Source organism: Zingiber officinale, chromosome 6A (assembly GCF_018446385.1).
Source record: "Zingiber officinale cultivar Zhangliang chromosome 6A, Zo_v1.1, whole genome shotgun sequence".
In the NCBI taxonomy this organism is placed as follows: Eukaryota; Viridiplantae; Streptophyta; class Magnoliopsida; order Zingiberales; family Zingiberaceae; genus Zingiber; species Zingiber officinale.
Genome location: NC_055997.1, coordinates 149,822,064 through 149,847,897, shown reverse-complemented (window position 1 = coordinate 149,847,897; position 25,834 = coordinate 149,822,064). Strand labels below are relative to the sequence as shown.

At 43.8% G+C, this 25,834-nt stretch overlaps 1 protein-coding gene across 1 annotated transcript; it reads left to right on the top strand.

The window, feature by feature from the left end:
* The first annotated feature begins 777 nt into the window (after window positions 1-777).
* LOC121998727 (pre-mRNA-splicing factor ATP-dependent RNA helicase DEAH10-like) lies at window positions 778-8,158 on the top strand. The gene is made up of 12 exons (XM_042553762.1): window positions 778-1,450; window positions 1,540-1,586; window positions 1,742-1,822; window positions 2,757-2,973; window positions 3,831-4,227; window positions 4,551-4,754; window positions 5,375-5,535; window positions 5,665-5,850; window positions 6,449-6,680; window positions 7,234-7,436; window positions 7,519-7,653; window positions 7,752-8,158. The coding sequence occupies exons 1-12, from the start codon at window positions 1,362-1,364 to the stop codon at window positions 7,933-7,935; spliced, it is 2,136 nt and encodes a 711-aa protein (XP_042409696.1). The 5' UTR covers window positions 778-1,361; the 3' UTR covers window positions 7,936-8,158.
* The last annotated feature ends 17,676 nt before the right edge of the window (window positions 8,159-25,834 follow it).

Here is a 25,834-nt window from a genome sequence, read left to right as displayed (position 1 = left end):
ATCTGCCCTCAAGCCATAGACCTATCTCCCTTAGGCTATGTTTACTCTAGAGTGTGGATGAGGAAAAGAAATGAATCAACGATAGAAAGTTATCTTTGGAGGAAGAGAAAAGAAAGGGTGAAGAAATCTTTTCCTTTGCACACTTGTTTACCTTGATAGAGGAAAGTGAATACTTGTGATGTAATTTTGTAAATAAAAAAGGGTGCATGCGTCATTTTTTTTGGTACATAGTGTAATTTTGTGAGTTAAAAAGGCTACATGCATCATTTTTTTTTAGTATATAATGTAATTTTGTGAATGCAAAAGGGTACATGCGTCATTTTTTTTTCCATCCGCTGCTTTCCGTCCGATTTTGAGATGATCAATTTTGACTCCAAAATTATCCGCTGATGGATTGCGTTACTTTTCCTTCGGAAAATTTTAATAAAGTAAACGACGGAAACTTTTCCACCGTGGAAACTTTTCCTTAATTTTACTTTCCACTCTCCCAAGTAAACAGAGCCTTAGCCTATGGTGGGATGGGGAAGGAAGGGGAAGGGAAGGGGAAGGGGAAGGAAGTGGAAGGGATAACATGTTTTACATTATCTCAGAGAATATAAAATTATAAAACTATCGAATAAATCATAATAAATTTATTTTAAATAAATTAAATCAAATTAATAATAATAATAATAACTTAAATATATATATAATAAATAATTTTTTAAAATATTTACAATTTTAAAATAAATTTAGATATCTTATTTAAATTAGAAATTAACTGAAATAATGAATTAAAAACCTAACTTTCCTGCTCTCCTCTCCCCTCGCCCGACGCACTCCTCTCGCCCGCGCGACCCACTCGCCGCCTGCTGCCCTCTTCCCCATCGAGCAGAGAACAGCCGCCGCCGGCGTCTCCTCGGCGCCGTCTCCTCGAGTACGCTCGCGCCGCCACGCGTCTACTCCACTGTTGCTGCCCCCCTCTTCTCCATCAAGCAGTCGGAGAACAGTCGGCGGCGGCGTATCCTCACCGCCGGCGCCGCTTCCTCGAGCACGCTCTCGCCGTCACGCGTCACCTCCGCTGTTGCTGCCCTTCTAGAGAGACTCGGTCATGCCCTCCTAGATTCGTCTCTTTGCTCCTCTTACACTCAATCCCAGGCGCACTACCGGCGCCCACCTCTTCTCTGCTGCATCACCGTTTCTGATCTACTCGTCCTACCGGAGGTGGATTCTTCGAGCGTATTCTATTTCCTCATTCGCGAAATTAAATCGTGTACACTTCCTGAATCCATTTTTACCCCGGAAGAAGTGAAATCTAAAATTTTGACTGTGAAATAGAGCTAATATAGTCTGCTGGATCCATCATTCTTTGATTCTTAGCCATGCCATCTTTTCCCCAAGTTTCTTCACCTCAGGATAAGCAGCACCTGCTCGCCAACGAGGATCATAGGCACCAGCATCTTCTAGCCAGGTTAGCTCGACCTCCCCGTTAAAGTGTATTCTTGGAGCTTATTATTATAGTTTTGACGCTTCATATGTCTCCTTGATTTGGTATCTTAGGAGGCAGTCAATTCTACTGCATAGGAAGTCATTGCCTATAGCCTCAGGTGTATTCTTCATTCTTCATTCTTTTATTCTTATTCTTATTCTTATTCTTATTATTTTTGTTTTGATCATCCTAGCTATTTGTTTTGGTTAATTTGAGAAAGAGGATCGTTCTAAATTTCCCTTTTTATTTCATTCTTTTGATTGGTTGTCTCAGTTGAGCGCCGGCTTGTGGAAGAAGTTAGAAAAAATGATACTTTGATAATCGTTGGGGAAACAGGAAGCGGGAAGACTACTCGTGAGTTATTTTTATTTTCCTCCAAGTGCTTGTTTTCTTCTTATACATGCACATATTTCGTCCTTAAGCATTTTTTTCTCTATTGATGCTACTATCATCATCACCATTCTCTCCACTAGTTCTTTAAGCCAATGAAATCAGTTAATACCTTACTGATTTATTTAATTTTCATCTCCATGTCATTTGCTTACAAGAGTGAAAAGGTCACAGAAAATAAGTAGGCAGATGAGAAACCATGCTATATTGGAAAAGGATACGAGGGGATATTGGACTTCTTAATTAGGGCAATCTTCATAAAGCTTCTTAAGTTATGAAGAAAATATTCATCGTTACTTGGTTACTTTTCATAAATTATTTTTTCTATAATTAAAATCCTGAATTCCTGATATTACAATTGTGCACTTACCTATTTCATCATTCTTTCTACTCTAAGAATTACCTTCCTATTTTTCTTATTTAATCTTTTTCCTCATCTATTTTTCCATCATTCATAACAAAAAGCATTCAGGTTGTATTTATCAGGGTTGATATTCCATATTCCTATCCTTGGTTATGCTTGTATAATTTTTGGATGTCTTTTTTTTGCTCCATAAAATAATCTCTGTTTTACCCTCAGTTCTCAAATTTTGTGGCAACTTGTAGACTTGTAAGTAAGACCATGGGTCAGTTAACTATGAAAAAAGATCAAATGAACTTTCCTATCTCGATAGTTGAATAAGAATGCACACAATATGAAGCAAACAGCATATCTAAGAATCTAGTATCAGTGAACATCCTAAAAGAATGTATATCTAAGTGTAATATGCGCTTATATATATCTTTTTTTTGCTCATGCATCATGCAGGAGAATGATGTGATTAGTTGCTACTTTTTGATTGATTTTTTTTTGTTTATATTAAATTTACTCACTATGGTTTAGCATAATTTATTACAGAGCTACCACAATTTTTGTACAATGGTGGATTTTGTTGCGATGGGAAAACCATTGGCATTAGTCAACCTCGACGAGTTGCTGCTGTTACAGTTGCAAAACGAGTAGCTGAAGAATGTAGTGTCAAGCTAGGTCAAATGGTTGGTTATTCTATTAGATTTGAGGATGTCACATCCAGCTCCACAAGGATTAAGTACATGACCGATGGTTTGCTTCTTAGGTTAGTTATAAGATTTTTGTGTATGTTTTGGCATCAATCCATGTGCTTAAGAATTTTAGCAAATGTTAAATATTACAGTCTGCTATTCTGGTTCAGTGCTACTCATTTTAACAAAAAAAAAAAACATTTGCAAGTGCACATATGTGGCAAGTCAAATTTCAGCCGTGCTCAAATGTTTGTCAATTCTTTGTACCTATGCATCAACAGGGCTCTATGTTTCTTAAGTTAGATAGTTTCATGATTGGATGACAACAAACATCAGCATTTTACATCACAGTTGCAATTGCTCCCCTTTTTTTTTTCTTGCTCATATTTTGATGATAAAATGAAAGAAATAGGCTGAGATGGTATCAACATATTTAAAGGCGACCAATAAATTCTATAATTGAATGGAACATATTAGTGTGGAAAGGTAACGAGTAGATGCAGATCAAAGAAATTATGCCTACACTTAAGATTTATTTTTGCCCACAAGTTTTTCTTCTCCCTTCTTCCATGAATTTATTTTTCTCCTATACTTAACTTTCAGCTTTGTTGTAGTTCCTAAGATTGCGATGCCTTGTGTTTATTAATTTGTGAAACCTGATAACATTGGTACTTAGAATCATTCCTCTTTGTAACCTAATGCCTTTTGCAATTTATTTAATTCTGTGTTCTACTCAGTTTGTCTTTGAAAGACAATTTATTGCCTTCTAACCAACTACCAAGTGTTTGTTGCGTTTACCTATCAATTCTTAATGAAATCAAAAAGAGAAATGAATATGATGATCATGTAATTACTTGTTTTTCCCACTAACACAGATTTGAAGTTTTACTATTGTTTTTGCTGACTAGTAAGGTTGGTCACATATCTACAGGGAAGCACAGCTGGATCCCTTTCTGTCTAGATATAGTGTCATCATCATTGATGAAGCTCATGAAAGAACAGTGCACACAGACGTGCTGCTTGGGTTGATGAAGAAAGTGCAACTTGCACGGTCTCATGCTACTAATAAGGAGAACAACTTGAGCAAGGAAGCTGCTGATGGCCTAGCAAAGTCCGGCAACTTCTCCCTTATGCCATGTCAAAATGCAAAACTTACTTCCTTGAAGTTGATAATTATGTCTGCCAGTTTGGATGCACGGTGCTTCTCTGAGTACTTCTGTGGTGCGAAAGCTGTTCACATTCATGGGCGCCAATACCCTGTAGAAATACTTTATACTTATCAACCTGAGCCAGATTACCTCGATGCTACCCTAATTACCATTTTTCAGGTTGATATCTCTGTCTTTGTTTTTAAGATTCTTCTTTAATCATATAATTTTCTTTGACCTACAGCACGATATGCATTTGTGTTCTGACTTTTGAAGTAAAACCATATGTTTTCCTTGATTTACTTTGACCTACAGAAGGATAGCGATATATTAACTTTTGAAGTGAATCATCATTTTTTCTTGCCGTTCTCACATTTAGAATATTGGCAAAGTTTGGTCTTACCCTACCGATCTTGTAATTTCACAATGGAAGATAATAATAACTTGCAATTTTGGTATTGCCTTATTGAATACCATCCTGATCAACTCTCTTTATGTGGTAGATACATTTGGAGGAGACTGCTGGAGATATTCTTGCATTTTTAACTGGGCAAGATGAAATTGAATCGGTTGAAAGGCTCATCAATGAACGCATCAAGCAACTGCCTGATAGCAGTCAAAATCTTCTGGTTGTCCCTATTTATGCATCACTCCCCTCAGAGCAACAAATGAATGCCTTTAAGCCTGCTCCTTCTGGTTTTCGAAAGGTATGACAAGTTTGTCTTGTGAATTTTCATGTTTTATTGCGCTTGCACCTAGACCTCAGAAAACTCCAATTAATGTAATGAAAAATGGCTTAATTGATGTAAATATTACTAGTGTATAATCTTGCATAGTGCTTAATAAAGGGATAATAATTATGATTATGGTTGTAACTTGAGCCTATGTTGTAACTTGCAGCAATCATAGGCTCAAGTTTTTGATTGTTTGTTACTTTGTTTTGAATATTTTGTTCCATGTAATAATTGTCAACGCTCTAATATTGTTAAAGCATGTGACATATAAGAAACATCCTTGTTTCTTGATGTTCTCAAACCTTTTATTGTTGTTGGATTTTAAACTGAATATTGATGCTTCTGAGATGCTGTCATATTCTTGTAAGCATATTTCTACTATTGCTCCATTGTTTCTTCTATAGTGTTTTGTATTCTTGACAATTATGATATAATGTTCATTATAGTTGTATACAAAATGACACCTTACCTTTATTTTGCATTTCCCCCTTCTTTTTCTTAATATTGTAGATTATGAACTACATCCTTAATGTTTCACATCATGTATGTGCATAGTCGACATCATTCTCATAGTTTCTTTATGGTTTAAATAGGTTATTCTAGCGACAAATATTGCAGAAACTTCTGTAACTATTCCTGGTATTAAGTATGTTATAGATGCTGGGTTGGTCAAAGCTCGTTCTTACAATCCAGTGACTGGTATGGAGTCATTGATTATCATTCCTACCTCAAAAGCACAGGCTCTACAAAGAAGGTAAGTTATATCATAAGTTGCATGCAATTTCTGGATTTCAAGCGTCATATGAGAAAGTCTGCCTTTAGACTTTAGTGCTTTCAGGCTTAACCTACTTTCATAATATGACTTCATCCATTTCTCGTGCAGTGGTCGTGCCGGACGAGAAGGGCCTGGAAAGTGCTTTCGATTGTACCCTGAGAGTGAGTTTGGTAAACTTGCAGATGCTACTGTTCCTGAGATCAAAAGATGCAACCTCTCCAATGTTGTTTTGCAGCTAAAAGCCCTTGGTATTGATGATATCATTGGGTTTGATTTCATGGAAAAACCTTCTAGGTATACTACAAAAGTTTGCTATGGCATTAGATGTTGTCCGAGGCATTATATATTTCTTAAAGATAAAAAAGAAGAGAGAAACTAACATCTGGATTCCCATTTTATGTTTTTAGACGCAACTAGTTCCAATTGCAGTTCTGTCAAGAAATATATTTATTTAGTTACTGAGCCTTTTACAGAGCTGATATTTCATATTAGATTATTTTGTTACTGCAATTCGTGATCCTGCCCTTTTGTCCTGATCTTGGGTATCATTGGTTCTTTAGGATATTATGTTTAATTAAGTCAATAAATCACCAAACTGAGAAAAATCAGTTTATCATTGTAAAATAGAATTCGATACTAACCGAACATGTGCTACATGTTGGATCAAAACTTGCTATGTGCTTGTGAAAGTTTGTGTATCCAAATTAAACATTAGGAATCTTCTTTCTTTGCCATAGTATACAACATATTGGCAGGTCTAGAACCTTTATCTCTTTTCCTATTCTGCATTTGACTCTTTGATAGAAGATCTCTGTTTCATTCCGGTCTTATAATTTTTTTTTTTTGTTTTATCTTATATTTGTTAACATATTGTTCTCGAAACTTTTGCTAGGATGACTATAGTGAAATCTTTGGAACAGCTGTTCCTACTTGGGGCTTTGACTGACGACTACAAGCTCTCAAGTCCAGTCGGACATCAGATGGCAAAGCTGCCCTTGGATCCTATGTATTCAAAGGCACTTATCTTGGCTGCCGAGTTTAAATGCCTGGAAGAAATGTTAATAGTTGTCGCTATGCTGTCAGTGGAGTCCATATTTTACTTTCCACGAGAAAAATTGGAAGAGGTGAACATTCTTAAGCTATACAAATATGCACCCTTTTTATTAGTATTTAGGGAAGTAGGGGACCAAATTTTTTCTCATCTTCTTAAACTTCATTAGTTATTTTTAAAATATTATTCGAAGTAAATTGGTATATTTTTTGTTGTTTAACACTTGCGAGGTTTCTGTTCTGTACTAGTCTAACAAAGATCTTATAGCACTCGACTTAAGAAGTTTTGCTCTCAGAAGACGAACTGTTCATTTCAGATTCTTTCCTTTCATAGGCAAGAGCTGCCAGAAAGAGTTTTTCAAGCCCTGAAGGAGACCGCATAAGTATGTTGAATGTGTACCGTGCATCTGCAGAAAGCTTGGAGAAGAACAATAAACTACATTAGTTGTTTTTAAAATATTATTCAAAGTCAATTGGAATCAAAATTATCTTCATATTTTTACTTGTTTAGCACGTCTGAGGTTTCTATTAGGGCAACTGTCTAACGAAGATCTTATAGCTCTCGACTTAAAAGTTTTTAAGCTCTTAGAAGATGAACTGTTCATTTCAGTTTCTTTCTTTTCATAGGCAAGAGCTGCCAGAAAGAGTTTTTCAAGCCCTGAAGGAGACCACATAACTATGTTGAATGTGTACCGCACATCTGCGGACAGCTTGGAGAAGAACAAAATTGCAAATGTCAAAGAGAAAACATTGGAGAAAAAGTTAAATAAATGGTGCAGGGAGAATTTCATCAATTATCGTTCTCTTCGACACGCACGGGACATTCACAGGTTTGAAGATATTGCACTTTATTTTTTAGTGCACAATCTAAAGATACTCTTGATTGTACTATCTCATCGTTTCCTGTTGCAGTCAAATTGAAGGTCATATCCAGCAGATGGGTTTTCCTGCATCATCATGCGGCAACGATACACTTCAGTTCCGCAGATGCCTTACTGCTTCGTTCTTCCTTAATGCCGCGATGAAGCAACCAGACGGATCATATAGGTGTGGAACCATAATAACCCAAACAAATTTTCCGACTATGAGTTTGTATTTGCGACATGAAGTGTATAACAACACTGATTCTTCCTTTACTGCCGCAGAGCTTTAGCTAGTGGTCAGACCGTGCAGGTGCATCCTTCTTCAATGTTGTTCCGCACAAAGGCGGATTGTATCATCTACAACGAACTAGTCCGAACGAATCAAAATTACATTCGTAATGTGACTCGAGTGGACCCATTGTGGTTGCCGGAGCTAGCTCCACAGTACTTTGCCGCCAACGGCTAGTTCTTCTCTTTGGTTCCACTGCTGATCCCAGTAGTATGTATCCAGATTATTTATAGTGAAGCTTTTATCGTAAAGACGGTATCATTTACTTTATATAGGACTCATTATCATTATCAGCAAGTCATGTTTGCCTAAACTATTCTTTAACAACTGATCATCTTGAGTACTTTGTATATTTCAGAAACATTTTACTTGTATATAAGTAAGAAAGCTTTGAATCCTAGCTACTCTTCTTTTGTGATAACTAGAATTTTAAATTGATTAATCAAAATGACTGCTATTTTATTATTGTCACATTTGATTACGTCACATTTGATGATTTGATGATGTAGAAGAGATTTTTAATAATTAATTTTGTTCCATCTCAATTTAATTTTAATTATCAATTTGGAATTTGAATTATTAATTTTGTTTTGGTAAGGGTGGTAAAATAAGTTTTTGGCTGGTTATCTGTTTTAGAGTTTTTATTTTATGTTGGAATATATATAAATTTTGTATGAATTTTTATCTAGAATATAATACTCAATTCAATATGTGATTTTCGCTTTTATTATCATTGAAAATGATAAAAAAAAAGATAAGGGCTTAATTGTTATTTTGCACATTTGACCTTTGATAAGGGGTTAATTATAATTTTTTAGATATAGGGGATAAATATTACTCGATAGAAAATAAAGGATTAAAAGTGATTTTCTCTATTTTTTATATATACTAATTATTTTGGCTTAGTGAGAAATGAATTAGAAATTCTATTAGAGGTGTTCTTAGAAATATTTATTTATGAAATGGTCAACTCAATGAATATAATTTTTTATATTATTTATTTATTTTTTCTGGGTGGGAATTTATCAGCCTACAAGGATGGTGGGCATGCCCTCCTTGCAAATAATGGACTTTTGACGGATCAATCATCTAGAATAAGTCATCTTATCACTTTTATCGTATGGTAAAAAGTAATTCATTTATTTAAATATTTTTATCAATTTATCTCTAGATCAAGATATTACAGATGACTACTAACCATTAATGTAAGTTGTCAAGATATTACGGATGACTATTAATCATTAGTATAGATAGCCAAAATATAAGAAAAGTGATACTTGAAAGTATCGAGTTTTAATCCCAAGATCTAATATAAAATATTTTATATTTTAACCACCACATTATTCTACGAAGACAGGTCTATCAGCTCTATCGATATCGATATTTAAATGTGTAGTCTACCTTTTAGATTAGTTGGGCAAAATTTAAACACTTGATTTTAATTATCAATTTAAATGATAAAATATGATCTTAAGGTCATGGATTGTAGTTGTGAAAATATTTTTTCTTTAGTAGAATGTCAAAAAAAAAAGCCGGGTATCCGTTGTGGTCTGTTTTTATTGGTACTGTATTGATGAGAATGCATAGAAAACACTTCAAAAATATCACAAGGTTGGTTATTTAATTACATCAAAAAGGTTTGCCCAACTAAACATCATCAGCTGTGTAATTTTCGTTGGGCGATTCGAGTGTTCGCCCAAGCCCATGCTCAAATTCATGTGTTTAAACTATTTACAGGGCTTCCACAACCTTCTTCAATGTCCAAGGTTTGTGATCATAACGATGGCAGAAGATAACATTCATTCTGTTGTTACAATTTGTTAGAGTATATACTAAAAGCCTAGCTTTTGGTATAAACATTTATCTAAAAATAAGAATCACATTGGTCAAATGTCTACATTTATGATAAATATAGTTGCTCAATTAATTTATATTGTAGATAACATGGTGTGTGGTGTCACATACAGAAGATCATGTTATCGGTTCCTTATAAATTATAAACAGTAGCTCACGACCAAGATGGAAAGGAACAAACCATTGGAAGGTCGTAGTATAATTAGGTATTAGTTTATCTTAATTATATAATTACACTAGTACACTTAGAGTGTATTGAGTAGGACCATTTGAGGTCGTTCCTTTTATACTGAATTTATTAAGGAACAAAGACCTCAGTTATTATGGAAGTGTGTGCTCTTAATCCTAATATAATAACAAGTACATATATTTGATATTTATTTTTTTAATTTATCAATGGATGAGATTTAGTTCGATAAATCAATAAGCCCGATAAGTTGGGAAATGATATCACTTATAGTGTGTGTTGTTGATTATAGAAGGAAACTGTGTCCTAGTGATCTAGGTTGAGAATGTCCCCAAGAGGAGCTCATAAGGATTGTCATGTTAAACCCTGCAGGTGGACTTAGCCCGACATGATGATGAAGTTGAGTGGTACTACTCTTGGAGCTAGATATTAATTAAGCGAGTTGTCAGTAACTTACTTAATTAGTGGACATTTGTTATCTTAAACACAGGGAGACTAACACACTCATAATAAGAAAGAGCCCAAAATGTAATTTGGGATTGGTGCGGTAGTTCAATAATAGTTCTTTAGTGGAATGAATTATTATTGATGAAATTAAGTTGTGTGTTCGGGGCGAACACGGGATGCTTAATTTCATCGGGAGACCAAAACCAATTCCTCCTCTCGGTCCCTATCGTAGCCTCTAGTATACAGAGATTTATACCCACCGCATACTCACCTTCTTACTCATCCAATGGGGCCGGCCAAGCTAGCTTGGAACCCAAGCTAGGGCCGGCCAAGACCAAGTGGTGGCCGGCCAAAGCTTGGGTCCCAAGCTTAGGTGGCCGGCCACTAGAATATTAAAAAAGATTTTTATTAAAATTATTTCTTATGTGGATATCATGATTTTAAAAGAGAGTTTAAAAATTAAAAATTTCTTTTTATAACTTTCTACAAAAGATTAAGAGAAGAGATTAATCTCTTTCCTTATTTGTAGTTTAAAAGGATGATTTTAATTTTTGGTAAAAACTTTCCTTATTTGTAAATCATCTACATGTTTAAAAGAGAATTTAAAATTTGAAATCTTTCCTTATTTGTTGATTAAAGGAGGATTTTAAATTTTAAGAAAACTTTCCTTTTTAACCATGTTCATGATTTAAAAGAGAGTTTAAAATTAAATATTCTCTTTTATAAGTTTCTACAAAAGATTAAGAAAAGATTTGATATCTTTCCTTATTTGTAGATTAAAAGAGATTTTAATTTTTAGAGATAACTTTCTTTTTATCCACATGTTTAAAAGAAAGATTTTAATTTATTAAATTTCCTTTTTATAAACCAATCATGAAGGGATAAAAATTATTGGAGAAATTTTATAAATTTCCGGAAGCAAATAAGGAAGTTTTAATTTGTGTTTAAAATTTTTATTTGCTTGGAAAATTTTATGGTGTGGGCGGCCAAATAAATTGGAGAAGAAAAATTATTTTTAATTAAATAAAATTTTCCTTTTTATGGCAAAAGAATTAAGGAAGTTTTTATTAAATTTTTCTTATTTGCCAAGACCAAGGATTATAAAAGAGGGGGTAGAGGAGGCTTCAAGCGAAGGACTCTATTCTATTTTTCTCCCTCTTTTCCTTGGTGGTGTGGCCGGCCCTTTCTTCTTCTCTTCTTCTTCTCTTTGTGGTCGAACCTCTTCATGCTTATGGAGTTTTAATTGGTGGCCGGATCTAGCTTGAGGAAGAAGGAGAGAAAGCTTACATCCCTTGGAGCTTGGTTGGTGGAAAAGATCTTCATCTTTTGGAAGCTTTGTGCTTGGCCGAAATTTGAAGAAAGGAAAAGAAGGTGCTTTGGTGGTTTCTCATCTCGGAAGATCGTTGCCCACACAACGTCCGAGGTTAGAAGAGGAATACGGTAGAAGATCAAGAGGTCTTTCTAAAAGGTATAACTAGTAATTTTTCTTTCCGCATCATACTAGTTATTTTTGGAAATAATACCAAATACAAGAGGCATGCGATTCTAGTATTTCGAATATGTTTTTCAATGTTGTGTTCTTTTGTTTTTTTTTCCTTGTGATTTGATTGTTCTTTTCAGTTAACCTAAAGTTATTTTAGGAAATTAAATATTAGCTTTCCATAAAAGGTTTTGTCTAGTCGGTGGTGGTTGCTCCCATATCCAAGAAGGCCATGTGCCTCGCCACGTCAGTACTGGGAACCAATTATGGAAATTAATATTTAATGGAATTAATAACTTAAGGTGATTTGGGTCGAACGTGTTAAGTTTCGCAGGAGACCCAAGTCAAAACCTAAAAGAACGAATAGATTAAGTTTTGGATCAAACGTGTTAAGTTCCGCAGGCGATCCAAAATTTAATTTAAAAGAACACATGGTAACTAGGAAAAGGTTCAGACCTTTGTACAAATTTTTTGTACAGTGGAACCTCTAGGTTTTCCGAGTAGCAACCAACACAACTCTCGTTAGTTCCGAGTAGCTAATTATAAGACCGTAAATGAATTAAATATTCATGAACAAATTTAATATTTTGATTTATAAAAATTTATTTATATTTATTTAATATCTATAATCTCAATTAATTGAGTAAATTTGAATAAATTGTTAAATTAAATAAATAATTTTAAATACATATGTGTTTATTAACATTTGTAAATAATTTTCATGAATAATATTGATTAATGAAACTTTTATTAGCATGTTAAATAAATAAGTTTAAACTAATACTTTAATATTATCAAACTCAATAATTAGTTAAATAAGTTTAGAAGGTAAAAATTTTAAATAATCAAATAAATTTAAATTGAAAACTCAATAAAATGTAAACTAACCAAACTTAAATTTAAACAAGCAGCAACAAAAACAACAACAGTAACTAAGCCTTTTCCCACTAGGTGGGGTCGGCTGTATGAATCATTTTATGTCATTGAGCTCTATCTTCTATTATATCATCATCTATATTTAAATAAAATTTATTTTGTTTTATTGTTACTAACCAAGTCTTTTTTTGGTCTTCCTCTTCTTCGTTTGATATGCATGTTTATCATAGTTTCACATCGCCTAACTGGAACATTTATTGGTCGTCTAAGTACATGTCCGTATCATCTTAAACATGTCTCTCAGAGTTTTTCCTCAATAAATGCAACTCTGACTTTCTCTCTAATGCTCTTATTTCTTATTTTGTACATCTTCGTATGTCCACACTGTTAGGATCGATGGTCGCGGCTAGAGAGGGGGGGTGTGAATAGCCGTCCCCAAATTGCTCGTTTCTTCCTACGATTAGGGTTAGCGCAGCGGAAATAACTAAATAGAAACGCAAAAAGGAAAGATCAAACCTCAAACTCGAACTCGACGATGTAACGAGGTTCGTAGATGAAACTCCTACTCCTCGGCGTGTCCGTAAAGTGGACGAAGCCTATCAATCCGTCGGTGAATGAGTCCCCGGAAAACCGGCTAATAAGAACTCCTTCTGGGTGGAGAAACCTCACCACAAACTCTTGCAACAGCAATAAGGAGTACAAATACAAGAAGCACAACAAGATACAAATATAAAGATGAATGTAACAACTCTTGCTTGCCTTCTCGTCGTCGACTGAAATCTGTAGATGAAGCACCAACTTCACAGAATCACAGCAGCAGCTGAAACCAGTCGAAGAAGTCAAGGAAGCTCACGCGAAGCTTCGGAAGCGAGCTTAACAAAGCTCTAGAACAGCAGAAGCAATAACTTGCAGAAGCAAGAAGAAGATCAAGAAGAAGCAGAAGCTTCGGAGAAGAAGAATAATCTTTGCTGTAGAAGCCCTTGATCTCCTTTTATAACCTGCACTGCAAAGAAGACAGCGAAGAAGACGGAGATAGCCGTTGTCACTCACAACGGCTATATTTGGACCGATCAGGCTCCACCCTGATCGGTCTGCGGCCTCCCTGATCGGTCTTGGGGACCGATCAGGCTAAGTCCTGATCGGTCCAGGAAGACCCTGATCGGTCCTGGGGACCGATCAGAGCTTCCTCTGATCGGTCCAGGGACCGATCAGCATGCATGTCTCCCGAACTTCTTGCCTTCTGATCGTTGTTTCCTGATCGGTCTGCAGACCGATCAGATAACACTCAGTAGGCTACTGTTTGGTTACTGATCGGTCACCAGACCGATCCAGATACCCAATGTATCACTGGATCGATCCACTGATCGATCCAGAGCTTGGTTTTTGCCCAAATCAAGTCCCAAGCCTCCAGACCAACATCCGGTCAACCTTGACCTGTTGGTACATCATGCTTAGCATCCGGTCACTCCCTTGAGCTGCTAAGACTCCCAACCAAGTGTCCGGTCAATCCCTTTGACCCACTTGGACTTTTCTCTTTGTGCCAAGTATCCGGTCACTCCCTTGACCTACTTGACCTTCTCAACACGAGATGTCCGATCACCCTTGATCCATCTGGATTTTCCCTTGCCCGGCTTCACTCACCAAGACTTTCACCTAGCTTCACTCACTAGGGTTTTCACCTGGCTTTACTCACCAGGATTTCCAATCTGCCCGGCTTCACTCACCAGGATTTATCCGTCTGCCTGGCTTCACTCACCAGGACTTTCCACATCCGGTCCAGAGAACGAGCTACCGAGCCCTCTCTGACCACAGTTCGGAGAACGAGCTACCGAGCCCTCTCCGACTTCCATCCGGTCCAGAGAACGAGATCCCGAGCCCTCTCTCACCACAGTCCAGAGAACGAGCTACCGAGCCCTCTCCGCTTCCCATGTGCGAAGCTTCCATACTTGGACTTCTCCGTGCCAAGTCTCCATACTTGGACTTTTCTCGTGCCAGGCTCCCTGCTTGGACTTTTCACCATGCCAAACTCCCTGCTTGGACTTTTCTGAGTCAGGTCAACTCACCTCGGGTCAACCAGGTCAATCCTTGACCACGGGTTGCACCCACAATCTCCCAAGCTTGTATCCTCGTAAAACATCAAGATACAACTTTTCTGTTCACATCAAACATTGTCAAACATAACTCGTCAAACATCAAAACACAACTCGAGTCAAGTCAACTCGAGTCTGGTCAACCAGGTCAACCTTGACCTAAGGTTGCACCAACAATCTCCCCCTTTTTGATGTTTGACAAAACCCATAATCAGACCCATAATCAAGTTAGGTTAACCCGATAACCTAACTTAGGTTTTCCAATATTCTTCCCTGAACATTCTCTAGACATTCTCCATTCTCCTTTCTACTCTCCCCCTTTTTGACACACATCAAAAAGAGTGAATCAAGGTCAAGAGTTTCTTCCTAATGAAAGTCCCATACCTTTCATTGAAACTCTTAATTTTCCCCTTGATACTAAGGTCCAACAATTAACTTAGTGATAATCCCATATCACTCAAGTCTTTAGGAGTAAAAACTCCCTGATCCGGCGGTAAGAATGGGGGATCCACTTCCTGAAGGGTCTCAGCTTGAGGACAGATGGAGGGCTAAGCGGTTAATGACCGCGCCGAGCAGCTGAGTAGGTCCGAGCGGAACCAAAGATAACCCAGTCATGGGCTGGGGTTTCCGACGCCAAGGCGGGAGAACCGAATGGCCGAGCGGGGCGTCTGCCCGGCTGGGACCGAAGGGCCGAGCGGGTGGTCCGTTCGGCCAGGACAAGGGCAAGGGTACGAAGGTTAGCCGAGCGGCCTATCCGTTCGGCTCAGAATATGGGATGTCAGTAAAGGCATGTCTGATGATTATGCCGTACACAAGAGTGCACGATGGAGGATCTCGTCGTCACATCATGGAGAGGTTGATACAGTAACGGTATGGCCTTATGGACGTCTTTCTGACAGACCCATATCTGGGCATAGTCCTTCTGACAGACCCATACCTGGGCATGGTCGAAAACAGTAGATTGCTTCGATTGTCGCGCCCAGGCTCCTTGGAGAGGTCTATATAAGGTCTCCGTTTCTTCACCGGGAGGACACAGGTCTTCTGTTTCTAAGACACCTCTTCATCTATTTCCTCGCATGATTTGAGCGTCGGAGGGCCGTCGCCGGGACACCCCTCCCGGCTCGGTTTTGTTGCAGGTTCGCCGGAGGACTCGAGGATCCAGCAGGGAGCGCCACATCCCCAGCGTTCGTTGACCCCTGGTTCGGACAGGATCAATTTGGCGCCGTCTGTGGGAACGCACCTGCATCCGAACAGAGACAATGGACGAGGCTGGAAGAATACACAATGTGGCACTCTCACAAGAAGAGTTGGACGCTCTGGTCGAGATGAGGGCCGCCAAACTTGTGGAGCAAAAACAAAAAGCGTTAGCCGAGCGGCCGGAGCAGCAAGCAACATCTGCGTCGGGTGGCCGAGCGGAAGCACCTCAAGCCACCGTCGCATTCCATCGGGCCTTATTCCGCACCCCTGAAGCTGTACCAGCTCGGAGAGATAGAGGATCTTCTTCCGACGAAATGCCTAGGCGAGAAGACAGAAAGGGGAAAGCTCCCCGAGAGGATTCATCTCCCGAGCGGATCAATCGCCAATTCTCGGAGGCTATTCTACGAGACCCTTTGCCCAAGCATTACGTGCCTCCGACGATCGGCGAGTACAATGGAACAACAGACCCGGATGATCATCTGGGTAAGTTCGATAACACAGCTACACTCCATCAGTATACAGATGGAGTAAAGTGCCGAGTCTTTCTTACCACTCTATCGGGATCGGCTCAACGGTGGTTTCGGAGGCTGCCGAACGGATCTATCACTAGTTTCAAGGACTTCCGAACGACCTTCCTCCACCACTTCGCCAGCAGTCGGCGTTATCAGAAGACAAGCGTCAGCTTGTTCGCAATCAAGCAAGAGCCGAGAGAATCGCTTCGAGCTTACATCCAGCGATTCAACCAAGTGGCGATGGATATTCCCACAGCCACATCGGAGACAATGATGAATGCCTTCACGCAAGGTCTTGTGGATGGGGACTTCTTCCGGTCGCTCATCCGAAAGCCGCCCCGAGATTATGATCATATCGCACCGCCAATGAATATATCAACGTGGAAGAAGCACAGGAAAAAAGAAACGCCAATCGAACGGACTCCTCATGCCGAGCGGAGACCCTTGGCCGCTCATCAACCGCCGAGAGGACCAAGGGCTGAAGCAATCCGCTCCCCTCGTGTGAGGTCCCATGTACAAGAGGTAGCTGCCACTCAGCCTAAGCCAAAGAAGAGATGGACCCCTATGTTCTGCTCCTTCCACCGGACGGATACGCACAACACGAGGGATTGTCGAAGTCTTCCCTTCGTGGCTAATCCCGTTCCTAGAAATGCCGAACGACGGTCTCCTTCCATCGACAGGAGACACAGGACCCATGAAGCCGACCGGACCCGCACCGAGAGGCGACATCAACAGACGTCCGATCGGCAGCGCACCGAGAGGCGATATCAACAGACGTCCGATCGGCAGCGATCTCCAATACAGGAGAATTGCCGAGCATCCAGAGAACGGTCCCGACCGGCCACTCGGGAAGAGGAAAATAGGAGCAATACTTCCCGCGGCGAGATCAATGTTATTGCTGGTGGGCCGACCGGAGGAGATTCCAACCGAGCCAGAAAGGCAGGCGTCCGGCAGCTCCAGATCCACGCAGTCGGTTGCAGCCAAGAGCGGGCAAGTGGACCGGAAATCACTTTCGGGCCCGGGGACTTAGAAGGAGTCGAAGTGCCCCACGACGACGCTCTGCTCATTAAAGCGGTAATAGCAAATTACACTATTCACCGCATATTTGTTGACACAGGGAGTTCGGTCAACATCATATTCAAGAAGGCGTTTGACCAGCTGCAAATTGATCGAGCCGAGCTGCTTCCCATGACAACCCCGCTCTACGGGTTTACGGGTAACGAAGTTCAGCCGGTCGGACAGATCCGGCTGGCTACCTCGCTGGGAGAGGAGCCGCTCAGGAGGACCAGGACAATAAATTTCGTGGTGGTCGACTCTCCCTCGTCCTACAACGTCATTTTGGGACGACCGGCGCTCGGCGAATTCCGAGCGGTCGTCTCAACCTTCCACCAGAAGATGAAGTTCCCCGTCGAAGACAAGGTGGGAGAGGTACGGGGAGATCAGTTAGCCGCTCGGCGGTGTTACATAGAGATGGTCCGAGCAGAATCCAACTCCGCTCGGAAGGCGCCTCAAATCGAGGTAAATGCTATCACTGAAAAGCCACCCGCCTTAATTTATGAGGAAAAAGAGGAGGTGCAGATTCATCCGACCCGATCGGAGGCCACGACTTTTGTTGCCTCTGATCTGGAGGAGAAGCAGAAGGAGGAGCTGATCTAATGCCTCCGACGAAATCATGATGTATTCGTCTGGTCGACACATGAATTGCCTGAAATTTCGCCGAGCATAGCACAGCATGAGTTGCATGTCCGACCGGACGCTCGGCCGATAAAGCAGAGAAAAAGAGATTTCAGCGCCGAGCAGAACTCCATCATCCGAGCGGAGGTCGAGCAGCTTCTGGAGGCCGGCCATATACGAGAAGTACAGTTTCCGAGTTGGTTGGCTAACGTAGTATTAGTCTCCAAGCCGGGCGGCAAGTGGAGAGTCTGTATTAATTTTCGGGACTTAAACAAAGCATGCCCCAAAGATTTTTATCCCCTGCCCCGGATAGATCAGCTGGTGGACTCTACGGCTGGCTGTGAATTAATTTGTATGCTCGACGCCTACCAAGGGTATCATCAAGTGCCGCTCACCCGGGAAGATCAAGAAAAAGTAAGCTTCGTAACGACTGACGACACATATTGCTATAATGTGATGCCGTTCGGATTGAAGAATGCCGGGGCCACTTATCAACGCTTGATGAACAAAGTATTCAGAGAGCAGATCGGGCGGAATCTAGAAGTTTATGTGGACGACATCCTTATCAAGTCCGCCCGAGCGGCCGACCTCTTCAAGGACATGGAAGAAACCTTCCGAACGCTGCGCAAATATGGAGTCAAGTTAAATCCTCAAAAGTGTCTGTTCGGAGCAAAAGGAGGGCGTTTCTTGGGGTACATAGTGACCGAGCGGGGAATTGAAGCCAATCCCAGCAAGGTGAAAGCTCTGCAAGACATGCCGCCTCCAAGGAATACAAGGGAAGTGCAGCGATTGACCGGTCGGATAACTGCTTTATCCAGATTCATCTCCAAAATCGCCGACCGGAGCCTACCATTCTTCAAAATTTTGTGCAAGGCCACTAAATTTCACTGGGACGAGGAATGCGACCGAGCATTTGAAGAATTGAAGACATATCTTAATTCTTTGCCTATACTAGCCAAGCCGATCGAGGGTGAGTCACTTTATATTTATCTGTCGTCAACTGAACATGTTGTAGGGTCAGCACTTGTGAGGGCGAGCGGCGAAGAGCAACCGGTGTATTTTCTAAGCCACATTTTAAAAGATGCTGAATCTCGTTACACCGGGCTCGAGAAGTTGGCCTTTGCTTTGGTTCTAGCCGCTCGGCGCCTTCGACCATATTTCTTGGCTCACACCATCATCGTCCGGACAAACAGTCCACTAGGAAGAGTGCTGTTGAATCCAGAAGCGTCCGGACGGCTCATCAAGTGGACGACAGAACTAAGTGAATTTGACATCCAATACCAGCCCCGCTCGGCGATCAAAGCGCAATCCTTGGCTGATTTTGTGACCGAAGTGCAGAGGCCAGAGCCGGAAGCTATGTGGAGGATATATGTGGATGGGTCTTCCACTCGGCTCGGAAGTGGGATTGGAATACTGCTACTCTCACCCCAAGAAGAAAAGATGCACTTATCTGTCCGGCTGGACTACAAAGCCACCAACAATGAAGCAGAGTATGAGGCCCTCATAGCCGGACTGCAGGCAGCACGGCATGTAGGAGCCGGTCGGGTGACACTCTATTCGGATTCACAGTTGGCCGCTCAGCAACTTTCTGGCACCTTTGAAATCAACAGCGTTCGGCTTAAGCTCTACGCTGAAGCCTTTGAAAAACTCAAAGCTACTTTCCGAGAGGTCCTTATTCGAAAGATTCCCCGAACGGAGAACCAGGTAGCCGATGACTTGGCCAAACTAGCAAGTTCTATAGTGCCGGTCACCATTCAGCAACCAATTGAAAAAGTATTGCTGGTGGCGCACGTCGACCGGATGGAAAGCCTCACGTTTCCAAGCGACTGGAGGACACCCATCGTAGAGTTCCTCCGCTCGGGAGCCACACCGGCTGATCGAGATGAAGCCCAATTGCTCAGGAGGAGGGCCGGTCGGTTCACACTCATCGGTGATCAGCTCTACAAGAAGGCTTTCTCACGTCCGCTGTTGAAATGCGTGAGCTCGGAAGACTCGGCTTACATTCTCCAAGAAGTACATCAAGGATCGTGTGGAGGGCATCCGGGCGGACGATCATTAGCTAAGAAGATCCTGCTAGCTGGATACTTTTGGCCGACCTTACAAATAGACGCCGCTCGGACAGTATCTACATGCCTTTCGTGCCAGAAGTATCACAACTTCTCCCACCGACCGGCAGAGGAGATGAAGGCATCAACCGTCTCATGTCCGTTCGATCAATGGGGAATGGATATCGTGGGTCCATTTCCGATGGCGACCGGGCAGAGGAAATTTTTGCTGGTGGCGGTCGATTATTTCTCCAAGTGGGTGGAAGCCGAGCCACTAGCCAGGATCACCTAGCAGATGGTCAAAAAATTCATATGGCAACACATCATCTGTAGGTTCGGTATCCCTCGCCGATTGGTTTCCGACAATGGGCGGCAATTCACAGGGAAGGTGCTAGAAGATTGGTGCAAAAGCTATGGCATTGAGCAACACTTCACGTCCGTGGCTTACCCCCAAAGCAACGGTCAAGCCGAAGTAGCCAACCGGGAAATTCTCCGTATTCTGCGCGCTCGGCTCGACCACGTGGGAGGAAGTTGGCCGGATGAAGTGCCGGGCGTTTTATGGGCCATCCGGACGACTCCTAAGGAAGCGACGGGCGTCACACCTTTTCATCTGGTGTACGGCGGCGAAGCAGTCATCCCGGTTGAAGTCGGCGTCGAGTCCGTCCGGGTCCAATTGTACGATGAAGGCAACGCCGATCGGAGGAACATGGAGCTGGATTTGATTGACGAGGAACGAGCCAAGGCATCCGTTCGGCTGATGGCATACCGTCAACGAATGAAGCAAAACTACAACCGCCGCGTCATTCCCCGATCATTCCAGGTCGGCGACCTTGTCTGGAAGAAAGTCAAACCGGTCGGCGACGTCGGCAAGCTTGAAGCGTCGTGGGCAGGCCCGTTCAAAATCATCGAAAAGCTCCGCTCGGGCGCATATTATTTGGAGGATGAGGACGGCCGACAGCTAGATAGACCGTGGAGCGCGAACCACCTCCAGCCTTACCGGGCGGGGTGAAAGGTGTGCCAATGTAAATCATCCTGTGTACTTTTTTCGACTGAATACTTGAAATGCAGAAATGAAAAATCAAGAGAACAAATATAAGGCATCGTCAACAAGGAACGAAGGCCCCGCGTCGTTTGGCCGGAGGTAAATTAAATGGGTCAAGCCAAGCGCTCGAAGATCGAAGACCCAGTACCTTCCGGATGGAGGTAAATTATCCGAGCCAAAATGCTCGACGAAGCAGACCCTGAGCTGTTCGGCCAGGAGTACGTTCTCCAAGCTAGGTGAAAAGGGCATATGGATTATCCGAACCAAGCGCCCGAATAGTAAAGGCCTCCCAGCCGATTGGATTCGCAAGCAAATGACCCGTGCCGTTCGGCCAGGCACAAAGACTGTCCAAGCGCGAGATAAGTTATGAGGGCCAAGGTCGCTCGACCTGGCGAGGAGTTAGCCTTAAAGGCCGTCTAGCCCAGACGTTAAACCGGAGAGCTGCGCCGATCGGCTATAAACATCCGCGCCGACGAGCCTCCGTCGTTAAAGATCGAGAGCCGCGCCGGCTATCCAGCATACCGGCGAGCTCCGTCGTTAAAGATCGAGCGCGCCGATCAGCTATAAACATCCGCGGCGAGCTCCGTCGTTAAAGATCGAGCCGCTGATCGGCTATAAACATCCGCGGCGAGCTCCGTCGTTAAAGATCGAGAGCCGCGCCGACCAAACATCCGCGGCGACGAGCCTCCGTCGTTAAAGATCGAGCCGGCCCGGCTATAAACATCCGCGCGGCGAGCTCCGTCGTTAAAGATTGAGAGCCGCCGATCGGCTATAAACATCCGCGCCGACGAGCTCCGTCATTAAAGATCGAGCGCGCGGATCGGCTATAAACATCCGCGCCGACGAGCTCCGTCGTTAAAGATCGAGAGCCGCGCCGATCGGCTATAAACATCCGCGCCGACGAGCTCCGTCGTTAAAGATCGAGAGCCGCGCCGACCGGCTATAAACATCCGCGCCGACGAGCTCCGTCGTTAAAGATCGAGAGCCGCGCCGACGAGCTCCGTCGTTAAAGATCGAGAGCCGCGCCGACCGGCTATAAACATCCGCGCCGACGAGCTCCGACGTCAGAGATCGGGAGCCGCAGACCGGCCCGCGCCGACGAGCCTCCGTCGTTAAAGATCGAGCCGGCCGACGGCTATAAACATCCGCGCCGCGAGCTCCGTCGTTAAAGATCGAGCCGCGCCGATCGGCTATAAACATCCGCCGACGAGCTCCGTCGTTAAAGATCGAGCCGCCGACCTGCTATAAATATCCGCGCCGACGAGCTCCGTCGTTAAAGATCGAGCCGCGCCGATCGGCTATAAACATCCGCGCCGCGAGCTCCGTCGTTAAAGATCGAGCGCGTACCGATCGGCTATAAACATCCGCCGACGAGCTCCGTCGTTAAAGATCGAGCCCGATCGGCTATAAACATCGCGCCGACGAGCTCCGTCGTTAAAGATCGAGCCGCGCCGATCGGCTATAAACATCAGCGCCGACGAGCTCCGTCGTTAAAGATCGAGAGCCGATCGGCTATAAACATCCGCGGCGAGCTCCGTCGTTAAAGATCGAGCGCGCCGATCGGCTATAAACATCCGCGCCGACGAGCTCCGTCGTTAAAGATCGAGAGTCGCGCCGATCGGCTATAAACATCCGCGCCGACGAGCTCCGTCGTTAAAGATCGAGAGCCGCGCCGACCGGCTATAAACATCCGCGCCGACGCGCTCCGGCGTTAAGTATCGAGCGCCGCGGCGACCGGCTCAAAACATCCGCGGCGAGCTCCGTCGTTAAAGATCGAGCGCCGCGCCGACCCGCGCCGGCGAGCTCCGTCGTTAAAGATCGAGCCGATCGGCTATAAACATCCGCGCCGACGAGCTCCGTCGTTAAAGATCGAGCCGCGCCGATCGGCTATAAACATCCGCCGCGAGCTCCGTCGTTAAAGATCGAGCCGCGCCGATCGGCTATAAAATCCGCGCCGACGAGCTCCGTCGTTAAAGATCGAGAGTCGCGCCGATCGGCTATAAACATCCGCGCCGACGAGCTCCGTCGTTAAAGATCGAGAGCCGCGCCGACCGGCTATAAACATCCGCGCCGACGAGCTCCGTCGTTAAAGATCAAGAGCCGCGCCGATCGGCTATAAACATCCGCGCCAACGAGCACCGACATTAAATATCGAAAGACGAGCCGACGTCTATAAACTCTCCGAGCGGAAGACCGACGAGCCCCGTCGTTAAAAATCGAGAGCCGCGTCGACCGGCTATAAATATCCGCGCCGTCGAAACTAATGACGCCAAATAACGAGCGTTCTCAAGTACTAAATTGACTAAGTCCGATCGGCCATCAGTTTTCCAATACTTCGCATTCAAACAGTATAGCCAAGCGCTAAACGATTTCGAGGAAAACAAGTCAACTGATTAACCTGATCGGTCGTCTAATGGGGAACACGTGGAGCTTAACTGATTCTACGAATGAGCACCAAACAGACAGAAGAGGGCAATGAAGAACAGACAAAAATAGACGCAAAGGAATACAATTAGGCCGAACGACACGTACAAAAATTTTACATCCGCCGAGCGGATGAAATACAGGAAGTACTTGGAAGAATTCACCTCACTCCGGGTCCTCAAAATTGAAAAAGGCGTCCGGGATATCGTCAATCATAGCCGCCAGATCTGAAGAGGGAATGCTCAGGTCAGCAGGAAGATGCCCACCCTTCTTCAGGTACGCCACGGTGACCTTGACCGCCTTCGCGAAAGTTGAGGAGACGTTGCCACCAAATTTTGCGTCGAACCGCTCCGAGCGGAGGTATTCTTGGCGCGCTGCTGCTAGACGACTCGGCTCCCCTTCCTTGTACTTTCTGAAAGCCGCTCGAGCGGCAATTAGCGAGTCCTGGAGAACTTTCTGGTCCACCTCCGCTTTAGTGCGTTCAGCGGAGCGCCCATCCCGTTCGGCAGCTAGTTGGACTTCCAGATTCTTAGAATGCTGATCTAGGGCGCGGACTTCAACTTTCATCTTGTCCAGATCAGCAATCCCTCGCTTCTTCCGGCTACTGGCACGCTTCACGTCTGCGTCGCGTGTCTTCACCAGGCCTTCATGTCGAGCCACCTCCGTAGCCAGGTCGGCGGCCTTCTTCTGTTCGGCCTCACGGGCTTGTTTCTCCCGCTCGGCCGACGGACCCCCCGAAACTTGGAGTTTTTCCATGAGGTCCTCTAGCTCGGCCAGCTGATGGCTGGTGGCGATTTGCTCCGCCCAATGCTGTGAGGAAAATAACAAAGTCAGGAACTGAACAGTAGCATGACACAGGAAGAAAAACGAACCTACCTGAGTGGCTTGCTGCATATGGTTATCGCCGAGCTGCTTGGGCGTCATGAGGGCAACCCGAATTTGAGCGTCCTTGAACAGCTTGGCGAGAGGACCCGTCAAGGTTATCTCATGAACGGGGCTTGAGGGCCGATCGGCAGACAGTAAATATTCCTCCGATGGGAATCGAAGGGTAGTCTTGACGGTCGTGTGGCCGGCCGGCACTTCCTCAGCCGCAGTCGCCTGGCCCGAGGACTCCCCTATGGTTGAAGTCTCGCCCAACCGTCGTAAGCGACGACGAGTCAGTGGAGGAGAGCCAGAAGGCTGTGCAGTGGGCGAGGCCACGGGAGTCCTGATCTGCGACGGCGTGCGACTGGGCGAAGCGACCCCGATCGGCACCTGGGGTTCGCCTTCTCGGGTCGGCGGGAGGCTGGGGTCTCTTCGACGTTTCCGCCGAACTTCCATTGGGGGATCCCCGACCTGGGGGACTCCCAGCTCTGCTGGAGCAGAGGAAACAGGATCCGCCTCAACCTCCGTTGAAGCGGCTGAGGTAACTTCTGTTTCAGGGGCGGACTGCGTCCCCCCCTCTCCTGTAGCTGCCGGGCGGTTGGGGATAAGACCCTGCTCGGCGAGTTCTTTTTTTGTAGCCGCCTCAATTTCCACGGCCTTCAACTTCAGATGATCGGTGGCCTTGGAGCGCCACATGACTTCAGCTGTAATGGAAGAAATTAAAATCAGTTAGACAAAAAAGGCGAGGAGAGTAAAAAGTCCTTATTCATGCGGTAGGGGAGATTGGCCCGAACGGGAGATAATCCGAAAATATACAACACCCCCTTGAGAAGCAACTGGTCGATCTTGTACCGCTGACCGGACAACCAGTTCGCCGCATGAAGGTAAGCCGGGTTGCTTCTGAATTTGCCGAGCTCCGGCTGGGTCGGCACGGCGGTCTGCCATTTGGTTCGAAATGCTGGCCGCTCGGGAAGTCGGATATAGAAGAAAAATTCCTTCCAGTGCTTGTTGGAGGTCGGCATATTATCAAAAAATTTAAAGCCTATTCTACTCTGGAAAATGAAAGTGCCCAACTCGGATTGTTTGGGGTAGAAGAAGAAGTGGAATATTTTGGGGTCAAGTGGGATACTATGCAGCTTAAAGAGGACAACCACCCCGCTCAGCAACCTAAAGGAGTTCGGCACAAGTTGGCCGAGCGGGATGCGGAAATAATTACAAACCTCCAAAATGAATGGATGGGTAGGAAATCTAAGGCCGCCCTGGAATTGGTCTAGAAAAAAGCAAATGGTGCCGATCGGCGGGTTATGGGGCCGATCGGACGGGCTGGCTATAATTATTTCGTGGTCATCAGGGATCCCATACGTCCGAACAAGACGCCGAGCGC

Bases quoted from the DNA above. Each gene is read 5' to 3' on its own strand.
- LOC121998727 (XM_042553762.1), top strand. From the start codon at position 1,362: ATGCCATCTTTTCCCCAAGTTTCTTCACCTCAGGATAAGCAGCACCTG. The intron at 1,587-1,741 runs GTGTATTCTTCA...TGGTTGTCTCAG, and splicing joins GTCATTGCCTATAGCCTCAG to TTGAGCGCCGGCTTGTGGAA. The intron at 4,755-5,374 runs GTATGACAAGTT...TGGTTTAAATAG, and splicing joins CTCCTTCTGGTTTTCGAAAG to GTTATTCTAGCGACAAATAT.